The following is a 14,658-nucleotide window of genomic DNA, read 5'->3' as shown; positions in this document are numbered from 1 at the left end:
TCACCATTTCCTATAGACTCTCTCCTACAGCACATTTTGAGCCTCTCCTCGCCTCCCAACATTCCCCACAAGCTCAAGCCTTTAAACCCACCTCACCAAACCAATGGCAGTCTCATTTATCTTCAAATTTTGGCGGATTCGACCTCCAAACAACATCAAATGAAGAAACCCACCTTAGTTTTGGCCCTAAATTTCGAGGACGACGCGAGAGTTGTGAACAAAATCTTCCACCTCGCAGCTCAGATTATATCAGAAGGAGGCGGAAACAGATTCGCGCAGATCGCCATGGATTCAGCTGCTCGAAGGAGTGGCGGAGGCCTCTTCGAAAGTCTATACAGGGTCATCATGCGCCGTAACTCCATCTACGTCACCTTCGTCATCGCTGGAGCCTTCCTTGGCGAGCGGGCTGTAGATTATGAAGTTCATAAGCTGTGGGAGTACAAGAATGTTAGGAAACGATATGAAGATATTTAAGTTCTGGGGACAAAGCAATCAGAAGAATGAGATTACAGATGCTTCTCTTTAACCGTTCTAAAGTTCTCATAATCGAAGGTTGGAGCATGCAATTATGCTTTAGGAACACTCTTGCACTCGGTAGGGTTGAAACCACCTACAGATGTTCCATTAGAACTACTCAGCCGAACCCCCAACTTACAACGGATTTACGGACTGCCCTTGATTTTTTTAAATAACTTGTTGATGAGTCTAAGTTGGAAATGCGTGGCCTAAGTTCCTTCGGAAACTCTGCTGATAGCAACCAGAATGAAGGTTGGCGTTTGGAAGGATCTGATGACAAAAAAGATTGGAGGTAGCCTGCCACTGAAAGTGAAAATAGCCGTCGTTGGTTTGAATAGGAAAGAGAAATTAGCTTGCTTGGTGGTAGACGAGACCGAAGGAAACCAGAACGCCGTGTTGACAGTGTTCCAGTGAGAGACACAACTGACAATAGGCCACTGCCTGCATCTGAAAGGTGGCATGATGGCCATACCTTTGCACATGAAGCACGACGTGATAACAAATGGTCATTGAGGTGGGGTCCTGAAGACAAAGAAATGGAGTGGGAGAAACAAAAACAGAAAAGAAAAGAGGAAAGCAAAAGTGGAATAAAGGTAAAATGGAAAGAAAGAAAAGCACTCTGATGGGGTTTTTACAGCTGGAGTACACCAGCTTGTGTTTAAACAGCAGAAAAAGAAAAAGGAGGAGGCATATATACCAAAGATGCTTATGTCGGTGCAAATCTTGTCGGCAAGGTTGAAAGAAATATTCTTGAGGATGACCCAAGAAACCTAGCTATGATAGTTGATAATGTCGGAGACAATGTTGGAGATATAACTGGTATGGGATTTGATCTTTTTGGATCCTATGCTGAGCATTGAATTGCCCGCGCACTTCCTCAACCAATACGGAAGCGTTGTCTGCCATCTGCTAAAAGGGAAAAGAGAAAGCACAAGAGAAAGCAAAAGTAAGGAATAAACACCCCACCAGAATGATGTGATTTACTTTTCTTGTTTTTGTATGATGTGATTTATTTTTTTTATCTTTCGGAGACATCTGTATAAACCCCATCAGAGGGTAATAATAATAAAAAAAAACATCAAGCCCAAAATAATGGGCTGGAATGTTATGTGGAGGGCAAAGGCCCATATGCCCAAAAGAGCCAAGCCCTTTATTATCACCAACCAGGTGATCAAAAGTACGTTCAGTACTTCAAACTTATTCGGCACACTGCTGCTATTATCACCAACCAGGTGATCAAAAGTACGCTCAGTACTCCAAAAAATTTATTCGGCACCCTACCGCTATTATCACTAACCAGGTGATCAAAAGTACGCCTAGTACTCCAAAAAATTATACATGAGCATCACTCATGTCAATCATACATAAACATTCATGAGCATCACTCATGTCAATCATACATAAACATTCATGAACATTATTCATGTCAACATTCATGAGCATCACTCATATAAACATTCATGAGCATCACTCATGTCAATCAGCTTCAAAAGCTTCATTTACAGAGCTCTAGCTTCAAAAGCTTCATTTACAAAAGCTCCAGCTTTGAAAGCATCATTTACAGAGCTCTAGCTTCAAAAACGTCATTTACAGAGCTCCAACTTCAAAAGCTTCATTTACAAAAGCTCCAACTTCGAAAGCTTCATTTACAGAGCTCTAGCTTTAAAGCTTCACCTACAAAGATTCAGTGCAGGGTATACAAATACCGCCTTCGAACAACCGCCACTTCGGCCCATACATGGATTGAATTTGAAGTCTCCAGCCAACAGACTCTATTGACCGAAGACTTGGGGGACTACATTATGTACCATATATTAGGCCTCAACTGGGCCTCATGAAAAATACTTGGGGGATTTAGCCCATTATTTATGTATTGAGGAACGAACCCTTATTTTATAAAAGGGACTCCCTCACTTTCATTAGAGAGCAACCATTATTCATGTACTGAGGAGCGAGCCCTTATTTTATAAAAAGGGACTCCCTCACCTTCATTAGAGAGCATCGCCGCGAGCATCACTCCAAACCCATTATTCATGTACTAAGGAGCGAGCCCTTATCCTATAAAAATGACTCCCTTACCATCATTAGAGAGCATCACCACCTACTGAGCAATCGCCTCGCCACGAGCATAAACTCTAGCCCATCATTTATGTATTGAGGAGCGAGCCCTTATTCTATAAAAGGGAATCTCTCACCTTCAACACCACAAGCCGAGCCAACTAAGGCAACATAAGCCACAAGCAGAGCAGGGTCGCAACATGTGCTACTTCTAGTTGAGCATCATTTCACTTTGAGCACCGCTTCATATCAAGTATTAGTTCAAGACGACATCTAGTTACTTCGGCCCACACATGGACTGAATTTTAAGTCTCCAGCCAAAAGACTCTCTTGACTGAAGACTTGGGGGACTACTGTTTGTACCATACTTAGGGCCTCCGTATTTAGATCTCGTATAAATACTCGGAGGACTCAAATATAATTATGTAATAAAGGAAGGGGCAAATATGTAATAAGTGAGGAGCCCTTATTCTATAAAAGGACTCCTCCCTCTCCTCATTAGGAGAGGCCAATTCCTAGGCCATGAGGATCCTCATACTCTCTCCCTCACAATCCTCTCAAGAAATACAATATCAGTGTGGACGTAGCCCAAACCTTGGGGTGAACCACGATACATCTTGTGTTCTTTACTTTCATGCAGATTCACGGTCAGATTTACGTTGTTCCAAGACCCCTCCAGTTTTGTGCATCAACACACTACATGTTTTTATAACTGACAATACAATGGTTTATAACCGACCTAGTAGAGTCATTCTTTGGAAATATTATATAAACCACAAACTGATCATCATTATTGAAATCATATGAGAAAAAGAATAAATAAAACACTTTGGTGATTCATTTAAACATCAAATGATTTCATAAAATTACAAAAAAAAAAAAAAAATTTTGTAGAAGGACCCAACGCTAATTTTCCAAATTGTTTGTCTGTGCTCTGATTTGGGCTTATGATACCTTTCCGAAAAGAGAACGACACTATGAAGATCAAAATTTCCAGTGCTTTTTGGGGGTTTTGAATATTTAGGGTCCCAGTATTTATGTTCTTGAAGGAAATGATCAAATTCTTCGTAAATCTATTATTTAGGTCAATAATTTGGTTTTGGCCCTATCGATTCTACAACTATGTCATGCATGTTATGTAGGCAATAGCATTTTAACCAAGGAAACTAGTGTGGAATCTCATACAGAAGGAAGCATATTGTATTATATATGAATCATGAACCCCCAACATAGAAGCATAGTAAAAAATTGAAGGCAGCGGAATACATAGTGCAGAAACTGAATTCATACATAATTAAGCATATTGCAGCGGAAATATGTAGGTAAAAACCAATAAATTCCAAACGAAATTAATACTTGAATTGGTGGCTGTGATACCACATGTAAACCTTTATTAATCATCATTCAGAGATCATAACAATCAAACAATTAATCTACGTTTTCACAACTTTGTGTATATAGTAGTAAACCCTAAATGGAGAAGCTATTATGGGACTTACTTGCAGTGGAAGACATCACAATTTTGATGAATGTTTGATCTTCACTTCTCTGAAATCCTTTAGCGTTAAGTGCTCTCAATAGGACTAGCAATCATAAGAGAAAGACGTTGATTTGAGAAGAGGGATCAAGCCACTTATACGACAACTGCTTTTCCTATCGTAGAGACAATTACCATCAGTTTTTAATAGTTTGTAACTAACTCTAATTCGAAGAATTAATTATATTAGTTCACTTGATTAAACCATGTGTTAAGTCTTAATATATCATAATCCTTTATTTACTTCTTGTGTGACATACCAAAATAAATAGTTTGATCAACTTACATATGAAAAACTCTTACACCCACTTCCTTTCCACAAAGAAATTCAGCAGAACTTTCATAGACTGCGCAATAAACCATGCGAAAACCCCAAAACGAAGGTCGGATTGGCATCCAATTATGCCACAAAAGGACTAATTTTCACCTTGGCATTGGTCGTCGCACTTAGCAGAGCCACCCCAATCCCGCTGTTGTGTAAAAAATCATTGCTTTTTGCTTCCACGAAACTCTCTGGCCCCCTGTAAGCTTGTAGGAAAGAAACTCGCTTTTGGGTCCGTGAGGAGGCCAAGACTCTGATGCTTTGGAGGACCGGGACCAAAACCCAAATGAGATTTAGGGGAAAATTAAGAGAATCCCATTTGAGTTTTGGTATCTTAGATTGGAAGACAGTCTGTGAGAGCATGAGATTGAAGACGTTGAAGTTATGAGTTTTCTAGATGGAGAGAGTCTGAAGAAGGAGGACGAGGAGGTTGCTGGGGCAGTGGTGGTGGGAAAGGGGCTGAGATTGAAGAAAGTGAGTTTGTGTTTCGTTACAGCTGTGTCCATCAGAAGATTTGGGTTGCAGTTAACATTTCAGAGAGAGAGAGAGAGATGATGTGAAAAGGTGCGAGAAAGTGGAAGCTGAGTCGTGAATGACTGGTGAATTTATATGGGATAAGATTTATGGCGGAGAAGAAGTCGGTTGGGTAGATTTTATGGTATTGTCGTTGGACATCCAAATGAGGAAGGAATATGCTAGAGAGAGAGTCCAAGTACCTTTTTCCTTTTCTAGTTTTTTGACATTTTGGAAATTGATACATGAATGTTCCGCACTTCATTCTTGTCCATTGTCACTGATACATGAATGGTATTGGAACCATAATTGGAAATTGCAAAAAAAGGGTGTGCTATCTACACATTTCTTTTTATTTCCCACACATTCTCTCAATTTTCGGCTATTGGATTGAATGAATTAAAAGAGATCGAAGGACACAAATTAACAAGGAGTGTGAGAAGTAAAAAGGGGTGTGCGAATAGACACCTATTGCAAAATGGGCAATATATGTGTTCATATGTGCACTCAATTATTATAGCATCTCTAATGGTTTGACTATATTTCGTCATAGTGTGGGATTATAATTTTCAATCTCTAGTAGTGCATGAGTTACTTTTTGTTGGGACTGGGTTAAACCCTATAATAGGCTAGTAATAATGTGGTTCAAATTCTCTTTTGGCAATAATCGAACCCAATACCTCTCACTTACAAGGGAAGAGGAATACCACTAGACTGTAGTACTAAGTGGCAGTGCATGAGTTGGTTTTAACCCTCTTTATATTACATTTCATGGCTTAATTGTTGGAAGTGCATGATATTTGATGTACGATGCCTCGCTGAAGCAAAACCAGTGCACCAGCCCAATCAGTTTGTACACGGTGGACCCCCAACACAATGTCAGAAAGGGAGGTTACATTTGGCAAGCCCTTAGGAATTGGCATATAATTTTTTTGGAGATTCTTTTTGGCTCTTCATTGGAGATGGTTTTTAGGTGGAGCCATTTTGGGCGATATGGTACTCCATTGGAGATGGCCTAATAAAGATTGTTTATTATTATTATTATTATTATTATTATTATTATTATTAAAGGATTGCTTTGGCAAATAAAACTTAAAACAAACTGAATATCATATAGTCTTTTGTACATATTTGACAGTTTTTGCAGCTACTAAATTTTGAGGATGAACCATTTATTTATTTAATATATGTAAACAATTAAACGATCTTAAACTTTGTTGATTTTTCTTGCAGAGATTTAGATGATAATTAAACATAAATGGTTATAATTGTGACATTGATACAATAAACAATACGCTACATTTTACGCCAAGGTATGAGATGCAAAATAAATTAGTATCGAACTTAAAAAACTTATCACTTACAATTAAAAAAAATAACACCAGACCGTATAATTTGAATAGACGAATATGGAAAACCAAAATTTTCCAAGGCGGTTTTGGATAGGTTAGGAGTTGGGCCAAAAATTGAATTCGTTTAAAGTCCATATTAAGCATCAGCTCCGGTAGAATCGGTCAAGCATCTTTTTGGGCTTTTAATCCAAAACTGGCCCAATTTTCAAATCTTTGGAAAATTTTCGCACCAACGACCCAAAATTCAATTTCCCGTCGTTTCCTTCTCCAACCTCCAACCTCCAAAATCCGGTTATTTCTCTCTCTCGACGCTCCCATCTCCTACTGATCCTCGAAAACGACTCGACTCAGCGATCCGAATCGTCCGTACGATGGAGAATCTGATATCGCTGGTGAACAAAATACAGCGGGCGTGCACAGCCCTCGGCGACCACGGTGAGGAGGGCGCCATGCCCACTCTCTGGGACTCCTTGCCCGCCATCGCCGTTGTCGGCGGCCAGGTCTCTCATTTCTCACTTCTCCCTCTCATATTTCACGCTTTCTTGAATTCAATCTCATTGAATTTCTCGTTTCTGGTCTCTCGTTTTCTTTCTTGCTTCGACAGAGCTCCGGCAAGTCTTCGGTGTTGGAGAGCGTCGTCGGCAAGGACTTTCTTCCTCGCGGTTCAGGTAATGCATGAAACGCCGTCGTTTTCTGTTTCTTACCCGGACGCGTTGGTTTTCCTGCTTTTGATTCGTACACGTTGCGTGCAGGAATTGTTACGAGGCGTCCTCTGGTTTTGCAGCTGCATAAGATCGACGAAGGAAGAGAATACGCTGAGTTTATGCACCTCCCGAGGAAGCGGTTCACTGATTTTGGTAATTTCCTTCTCTTCTTCTTCGTTGTTCCTGCAAATTGTTTTGGTTTCTTGACTTGCGTTGCAAATGCTGATCTTGTTTCGTTGTGTATGTGTAGCTGCTGTGAGGCAGGAGATATCTGATGAAACCGACAGAGAGACGGGCCGCTCGAAGGCGATTTCTACCGTTCCTATCCATCTTAGTATCTTCTCCCCTAACGGTGAGACAGAATTGTCGAAAACCTTGAATCGTTGGATTTGACATTCCCAAAAATCAGAATGCAGCTAACTGGTTTGATTGCTCATAACAAATTTAGAGATAAAGGTTAAGAAAAAAAAGGAAAGAAAGAGAGGTTACTTACTCTGGAGCTCACAAAGTTTTTCTAATCGCTTTAGTTCTCTTTCACTAAATTTTTCACGGTAATCTTCACTAGGATTTTATCAAATCTGTTCTATTTATCTATATGATTTGTTTATCTTGGCAGTTGTGAACTTGACATTGATCGATCTTCCTGGGCTCACGAAAGTCGCTGTTGGTGAGTTAAATTCCTTTTTAAGCATTTTCAAGTGGCGTTGGATAAATTCCCTTGGAAGTTGGCACCTTAGTTAAGTTGACGTTGTGTCAATTTTGTGGTCTTGTAGATGGTCAACCAGAGAGCACCGTGAAGGACATTGACGACATGGTTAGGTCCTTCATCGAGAAGGTAATCTTCTTACTGTTTTGTTGAGAACATTTATGAGCTATTAGATTATGAGACTTGCGTTTTGTGTTTCTATGAGGTATTGAGTGAGTTTATGTTTCATGAGATGAAATATGCTTAATTTATTGGAATAATATGCCTTTTCTTGCCAGCCCAACTGTATTATTTTGGCAATTTCCCCTGCCAACCAAGATCTCGCTACTTCTGATGCAATTAAGATCTCTCGTGAAGTTGACCCTAAAGGTAAGATTATAAAATGTTTCCTTATGGAATTGCCATGAATTTTTCACCTTCTAGCCAAAAATACATGGTGCGGATGATTAATAAGCCTACTTAATTCCAAAGATCAAAAAAAAAAAAAAAAAAAAGATTGAGCAGGTGAACAAATTTGACAACTTGTAAACTGGAAGGGTGGAAGATGTGAAAAGGAACAAAAAAGACAAGAAGATGGTTTTAATTTGCAGCAGTGAGGTGAAAGGATATCAAGATTTCATATGTTCAAGTTTTAAGTTCTGTTTCCACTGGTTTTGAGAAATGCTCTCGTCTTCGGTTGATCAAAACATATGTCATTTCAAAAGTGGCATATTTCACTAATTAGGAGTATTATTTACACACATTGATTTTAAATTTGGTTTCCCATTTCTCAGGGGAGAGGACATTTGGAGTTCTGACGAAGATTGATCTTATGGACCAGGGTACAAATGCAGTTGATGTAAGTCACTTCTGAATTCATAGACAAAAGAGGAAAAAGGAAAAGAAAAATAAGAAAGCAAATGCTTTTAAGATGTGGAATCAAGCAGTTTACCTGCTCGGTGACATTTTATTGTCATGTTTTCAGATCCCTTGTTCTAGGCCTCTGTGAAACCTAATGTTCTGAGTAAATTGTAAGGGTGGTGCTCTGAGATCATCAATGCTGCAAGCATGTTTTCATGATATGTTTTGTACTCAAAAGTCTCGTTACAGTATCATTATGGCTGCCTGCATTGAGAGTTTCCAGTTTCTAGGGTTTACTTTACTTTTACTTTTCAGATTTTGGAAGGAAGATCATATAAGCTACAGTTCCCCTGGATTGGCGTTGTCAATCGCTCCCAAGCCGATATAAACAAGAGTGTTGATATGATTGCTGCTAGGCGTAGAGAGCGTGAATATTTTTCTAGTAGCCCAGAGTACAGGCATCTTGCAAACAGGATGGGCTCTGAGCATTTGGGCAGGGTGCTTTCTAAGGTATGCAGGTTTGTTATCCTAAATGCATTTTACATGCTCAGTTGTTGAGCTTTCACGCACAATTATGCTCTTATAGATTATAAAGTTAGAGAACATACTTAAGAAATCCAGTCTGCTTCCTTTTAATGATATATTTGCAATGGTGGGTCAGTTTTGTTTTGTTTTACTGATGAACTTCGTACCTATCGCTATATGTCATCAAACTTTCAGCATCTAGAAGTTGTCATAAAGTCGCGAATTCCAGGCCTTCAGTCTCTTGTCAGCAAAACTATTGGTGAACTAGAGGCAGAACTAAGCCGACTCGGGAAGCCTATTGCTGCTGATACTGGGGTAAGAATATACATATAAATAGTTCCTTTTGGCTTATCCTGTACTTTTCACCATGATATGTAGACCTAGCAAAAATTTCTTGGGCGGTCTGTATTGTTGTATTGTATGTAGTACAATAAGCATTGCTAATTTCAGTTTCATTGGTTTTTTTTCACATGCAGGGAAAATTATATGTGATCATGGAGATCTCTCGTACTTTTGATCAGATATTTAAAGAACATCTAGATGGCGTGTATGTATTTGTGCTATCATTGTCCGATTTGAAGTTAATTGGAAAGTTTGTTTTCATCTCATTTTGGTTTCCTTATTCAACCTTGGGATTTATGATAATTTCCATTTTCTCCAGGCGCTCTGGTGGTGAGAAAGTTTATGGAGTGTTTGACAATCAATTTCCAGCTGCTTTGAAGCGGTTGCAGTTTGACAAGCATCTTTCAATGGATAACATCCGAAAGCTAATTACTGAAGCAGATGGATACCAACCTCATCTAGTTGCTCCTGAACAAGGTTACCGTCGCCTTATCGAATCTTCATTGCTCTGCATCAGAGGTCCTGCAGAGGCGGCTGTTGATGCGGTATGCATACATATCTTTGCATGTAATCTCCATAGGCAATAAACCCTGGGAGTTTTTTTTCTTCATCTTAGATTGATAGTGCACGAGTAAGCTAGTGTCTTAGTTTCCATGTGGCCAAAAGATTTTCATACCTGAGGGAAAATGCTTTCTTTGCAGCATGGGATGCGCACACGAATGTGTTAATAAGGAGATGTTGATTTTTGTATTTTCATTCCGCACAATCTTTTGTTTGTTTTAATTCTCCAACTGTTATTGCCAGTGCTGCTGCTGGTGCTAGCATAATATTTTTTCATTGCAAACATGTATACTGTGTCAGTGCTTCAAATCATTTTGCTTGATTTTCTTTTGTCACGATATCAGGTTCATGGCATATTGAAGGATTTGGCTCAGAAATCTATCAACGAGACTACGGTAAGTTCATTACCTTGTATTCCTGAATTCTGTCCATAAATTAGGAATTTAGGACAGCTTGTCAACATTGCTTATCATTCCTTATTTGTCCCTAAACATGATTAATCTTTTCTCTTAATGGATGGTTCTTCTTTGGTATGTAGGAACTAAAGCAGTATCCCACTTTAAGGGTAGAAGTTGCGAATGCAGCATTTGAGTCGCTGGAAAGGATGAAAGAAGAAAGCAAGAGAGCTACTCTGCAGCTAGTAGATATGGAATGTGGCTACCTAACAGTTGACTTTTTCCGCAAGCTTCCTCAAGATATTGACAAGGGTGGAAATCCGACACACTCACTCTTCGACAGATATAATGATTCGTACCTCCGGCGGGTTGGTGAGTTGCTCTCTAATACTAAATACCTCTATAATCATATCCAAGATTTGAATCACTTAACAAGAACTGGGAGGTAGAATCTTAAAACGATACATATTAATGGGTTGTGCTTTGGCCTGTTATCTCACCAACTTATAAACCCACAGTTGAACAATTTAAAATACAAGAAATAAAGACACCAAGAGAATTACGAGGTTCGGCAAAAACCTGCCTACGTCCCCGGAGAGATATTGCTCTTCACTATGAGAATAACTAATACAAAATATACATGAGTTAAATTGACATAACCCAAACCCCAATCTCTTGTACACTCACAGAATTTTTCCAAGAGCCTCACTCTCCCCAAGAGTTTCTCACTCTCACTCTATTTTCTTTTCCCTCTGTGTTTTCCGGATGCACTCCTCTTTTCTTCACACTCGGAAAGCATTCCTTTTATATCCAATGCAAGCAATTCCTTGCATTTAAATAAAGGCCATCATTTTCATCCCCCAGCTATTAAGGCTTCCATGATGATTATGTCTCCAAAGTAAAAAGCAAACCTTGCTTTTCCTTTATCATTCCACACGCCACCTTCATGTGAAGAATGCAAATGGAAAACATAAAGAAGACCTTTTTCATGCATAGAAAGCATACATATTTACGTGCAAACAAACACAAAGACAACACTTTGCTACAACCATTTCCCTGTAGCACATAAAGCTAAACTATCAAAATTGTTGCCAACTCAAACTATGAGCCAATCACAACAATCTCCACCTTGGCGAATACACCATGCAAAAATCCTTGCACCCATCACCAAAGTTCATTGGCCTTACGTATCAGCATACACACCCTGAATCAACCTCGTTGGTCCTGTTCCGATTCAGTCACTGCCAATGCATGTGCAGCTGCTGCAAGCTAAAAATCACCATTTAGCTTCAGACAGGATCTCGACATATCCTCGTCTCCTCCAGCAGGTTTTCCTCCTCTTCATTGTCAACCTGGAAACTTGTCAGTGCACCCATTTCCAGCAACACCCGTCGAGCCAGACAAATATTCCTCACACTTCTCTTCCTTCAAGACCATCTCATCACCTGTGAATCTCATAGCTCCACCTGCTGCAAATCCTTTGCAACACTCGAGACTAAACATCACCAAGAGAAGTGTTGCTTCGAGTACCTAGAGGGCATACTCGAAGTCTTCTGCCACAAAATTGCTACTACTCGGACCAAGATCATCCTTTCTTTTTCTCAAAGGACAATTTATCTTTTTATGCCCGAATTCTTTGCAGTTGTAGCATTGTAGACCCTTGCCTCCGGAACCGGATTTGAACCTGTTGTCTCTCTCAGATCCTTCTCCCAATTTTCTTCCACGATTCCAACCTTGAACAGATAAAGCAGTGTCGTGCCCACCATCAACAATGGTCTTCTTCTTTTGTGTATCATAAGACACCAAAGAAGCTTGCACCTGCTCCAAACTTACTGTATCTTTTCCATGCAGTAAGGTTGTCACAAGATTTTCATACGAATCTGGAAGTGAGGTAAGAAGTAAGAGGGCTTTGTCTTCTTCCTCAACCTTGACATCAACTTTCCTCAATTGATCCAAGTATCCGTTGAACTCATTCATGTGGTCCATGAGATTCCCGCCTTCATCCATCTTCAGCTTGTACAGTTTCCGCTTCAAATGCAACTTGTTGGTCAAACTCTTAGCAATATAGAGTTTTTCCAACTTCTCCCAAAGTGTAGGCGCAGAATCTTCATCCATAACATTATTGATAATGTTATCAGCTATACAGTGTCGAATCGTGCTAACACAACGCGCCTCCAGCTCCTCCCACTGGTCATCTGTCATTTCTTGAGGCTTCCCATCTTTTCCCTTCAAAGCTCTAGCCAAGCCTTGTTGAGTCAAGACATCCTTTACTCTCATCTGCCAAAGAGTAAAACTACCTTTCCCATTAAACTTCTCAACTGAAAATGACATGTTTGTAGTCATCATGGTGAATAACAAATCTGGACCGTCAATGAACCAAAGCTTCCAACAAAGCTCTGATACCAATTGTTGTGCTTTGACCTGTTATCTCACCAACTTATAAACCCACAGTTGAACAATTTAAAATACAAGAAATAAAGACACCAAGAGAATTACGAGGTTCGGCAAAAACCTGCCTACGTCCCCGGAGAGATATTGCTCTTCACTATGAGAATAACTAATACAAAATATACATGAGTTAAATTGACATAACCCAAACCCCAATCTCTTGTACACTCACAGAATTTTTCCAAGAGCCTCACTCTCCCCAAGAGTTTCTCACTCTCACTCTATTTTCTTTTCCCTCTGTGTTTTCCGGATGCACTCCTCTTTTCTTCACACTCGGAAAGCATTCCTTTTATATCCAATGCAAGCAATTCCTTGCATTTAAATAAAGGCCATCATTTTCATCCCCCAGCTATTAAGGCTTCCATGATGATTATGTCTCCAAAGTAAAAAGCAAACCTTGCTTTTCCTTTATCATTCCACACGCCACCTTCATGTGAAGAATGCAAATGGAAAACATAAAGAAGACCTTTTTCATGCATAGAAAGCATACATATTTACGTGCAAACAAACACAAAGACAACACTTTGCTACAACCATTTCCCTGTAGCACATAAAGCTAAACTATCAAAATTGTTGCCAACTCAAACTATGAGCCAATCACAACAATTAATGGCCTGTTTGATAACCATTTCATTCTACCATCATCATTAGGTTTATCAGTTTATGTGGTTGCGTTGATGATCGTGGTTCTTTTGTGTTTGAAACAAACAGGACACAATGTGTTAAACTATGTCAACATGGTTTGCTCGAGTTTAAGGATTGCTATCCCAAAGTCCATCGTCTACTGTCAAGTACGGGAGGCCAAACGCATCTTGCTCGATCATTTCTTTGCAGAGTTGGGTGCGAAGGAGGTGAGGATTGTTCCCTAGAAGAGTGAAATTTACGAAAATATTTGAAAAGAACAAAGAAACTAAGGCCGGTAGAATTAGAGTTATAAGATTTTCGAAACTATTTTCTTTTCGTTGCAGGCAAGGCAGTTGGCTAAGTTGCTGGACGAGGATCCGGCGGTCATGCAGAGGCGTACATTGCTTGCAAAGAGGCTAGAGTTGTACAGAAGTGCCCAGTCTGAGATTGAAGCAGTTGCTTGGTCCAAGTAGAGAGAGAGAGAGAGAGAGAGAGAGAGAGAGAGAGAGAGAGAGAGAGAGAGAGAGAGGAGAATAATTGCTTTGTTAGGAGTTAAAATATAGTAATTAGGCTGGCAGTAATTGGTTTGCTTCATGATTAGTTACTAATTATTTTTTCATTAATTACCTTGGCTTCGTGTGTTAGGGAATTTTGTCATCATCTTAATGACGCTCATTCTATTCTATTGGGTTAACTTTCTTGTTAAGAAAGAGCTTATTAAAGTTTTGTTATCATTTTCTGTTAAGGGATATAGTTTAGACATTTTTCGGCAATTAAAATTTTCTTCCACCTTTCCGCTTTTTTTTTTTCTTTTTTTTTCTTTTTGTCGTTGTGAGAACAGAAAAAAAAACATTACATATCAAAGTTTAACATACGAAAAATTATTAAATTAGATTCTGCTCCTACGTACGTAAGTTTCTTTGCCCAATAATAATAGCTCAACCTACAATGATGGTATTACTCAATTGTGGGATGTTTGAGGAGATGGCCTTGATAACTTGGGTGAAGAAAGTGTCGGGATGCTTGAAATTGATAACTATTGAATTTTTGATGTATATTTCATATATAAAACAGTTACAAGATCAAACATATATATAAGAAGAAACGGGAAAGAAAATGGAGGACAAAAGGTAGAGGACAATGGCAGCTAAGCAAGCATAATGATGACCTCCACTCTCTCTAACTTAAGCCACTAACTGGCTTTACAATGATAAG

At 39.3% G+C, this 14,658-nt stretch overlaps 2 protein-coding genes and 1 pseudogene across 3 annotated transcripts; 2 read left to right on the top strand and 1 right to left on the bottom strand.

Annotated features, from left to right (window-relative positions):
- The first annotated feature begins 213 nt into the window (after positions 1 to 213).
- Positions 214 to 572, top strand: LOC126628230 (cytochrome b-c1 complex subunit 9, mitochondrial-like). Its single transcript, XM_050297843.1, has one exon. It carries the CDS (start codon positions 286 to 288, stop codon positions 472 to 474), a length of 189 nt encoding a protein of 62 aa, XP_050153800.1. The 5' UTR covers positions 214 to 285; the 3' UTR covers positions 475 to 572.
- Positions 573 to 4,332: 3,760 nt separating this feature from the next.
- On the bottom strand, positions 4,333 to 5,028 carry LOC126628229 (uncharacterized; annotated as a pseudogene).
- A 1,498-nt stretch (positions 5,029 to 6,526) lies between these two features.
- LOC126628225 (phragmoplastin DRP1B) lies at positions 6,527 to 14,205 on the top strand. Of its 2 annotated transcripts, XM_050297836.1 has the most exons (17): positions 6,527 to 6,798; positions 6,903 to 6,966; positions 7,051 to 7,155; positions 7,253 to 7,354; positions 7,619 to 7,669; positions 7,776 to 7,837; positions 7,987 to 8,077; positions 8,482 to 8,546; positions 8,864 to 9,058; positions 9,269 to 9,388; positions 9,550 to 9,620; positions 9,735 to 9,960; positions 10,321 to 10,371; positions 10,515 to 10,743; positions 13,531 to 13,670; positions 13,788 to 13,912; positions 13,953 to 14,205. In XM_050297836.1, exons 1-17 carry the CDS (start codon positions 6,670 to 6,672, stop codon positions 13,978 to 13,980), a joined length of 1,854 nt encoding a protein of 617 aa, XP_050153793.1. In that variant the 5' UTR covers positions 6,527 to 6,669; the 3' UTR covers positions 13,981 to 14,205. The 2 variants fall into 2 exon arrangements, with proteins under 2 accessions (XP_050153793.1, XP_050153794.1); XM_050297837.1 differs by having other exon boundaries at positions 13,788 to 14,205.
- The last annotated feature ends 453 nt before the right edge of the window (positions 14,206 to 14,658 follow it).

This window comes from Malus sylvestris, chromosome 7, assembly GCF_916048215.2.
Source record: "Malus sylvestris chromosome 7, drMalSylv7.2, whole genome shotgun sequence".
NCBI classification, from domain to species: domain Eukaryota; kingdom Viridiplantae; phylum Streptophyta; class Magnoliopsida; order Rosales; family Rosaceae; genus Malus; species Malus sylvestris.
The sequence above is the reverse complement of the archived record's forward strand: the minus strand, read 5'-3'. Positions and strand labels throughout refer to the sequence as shown.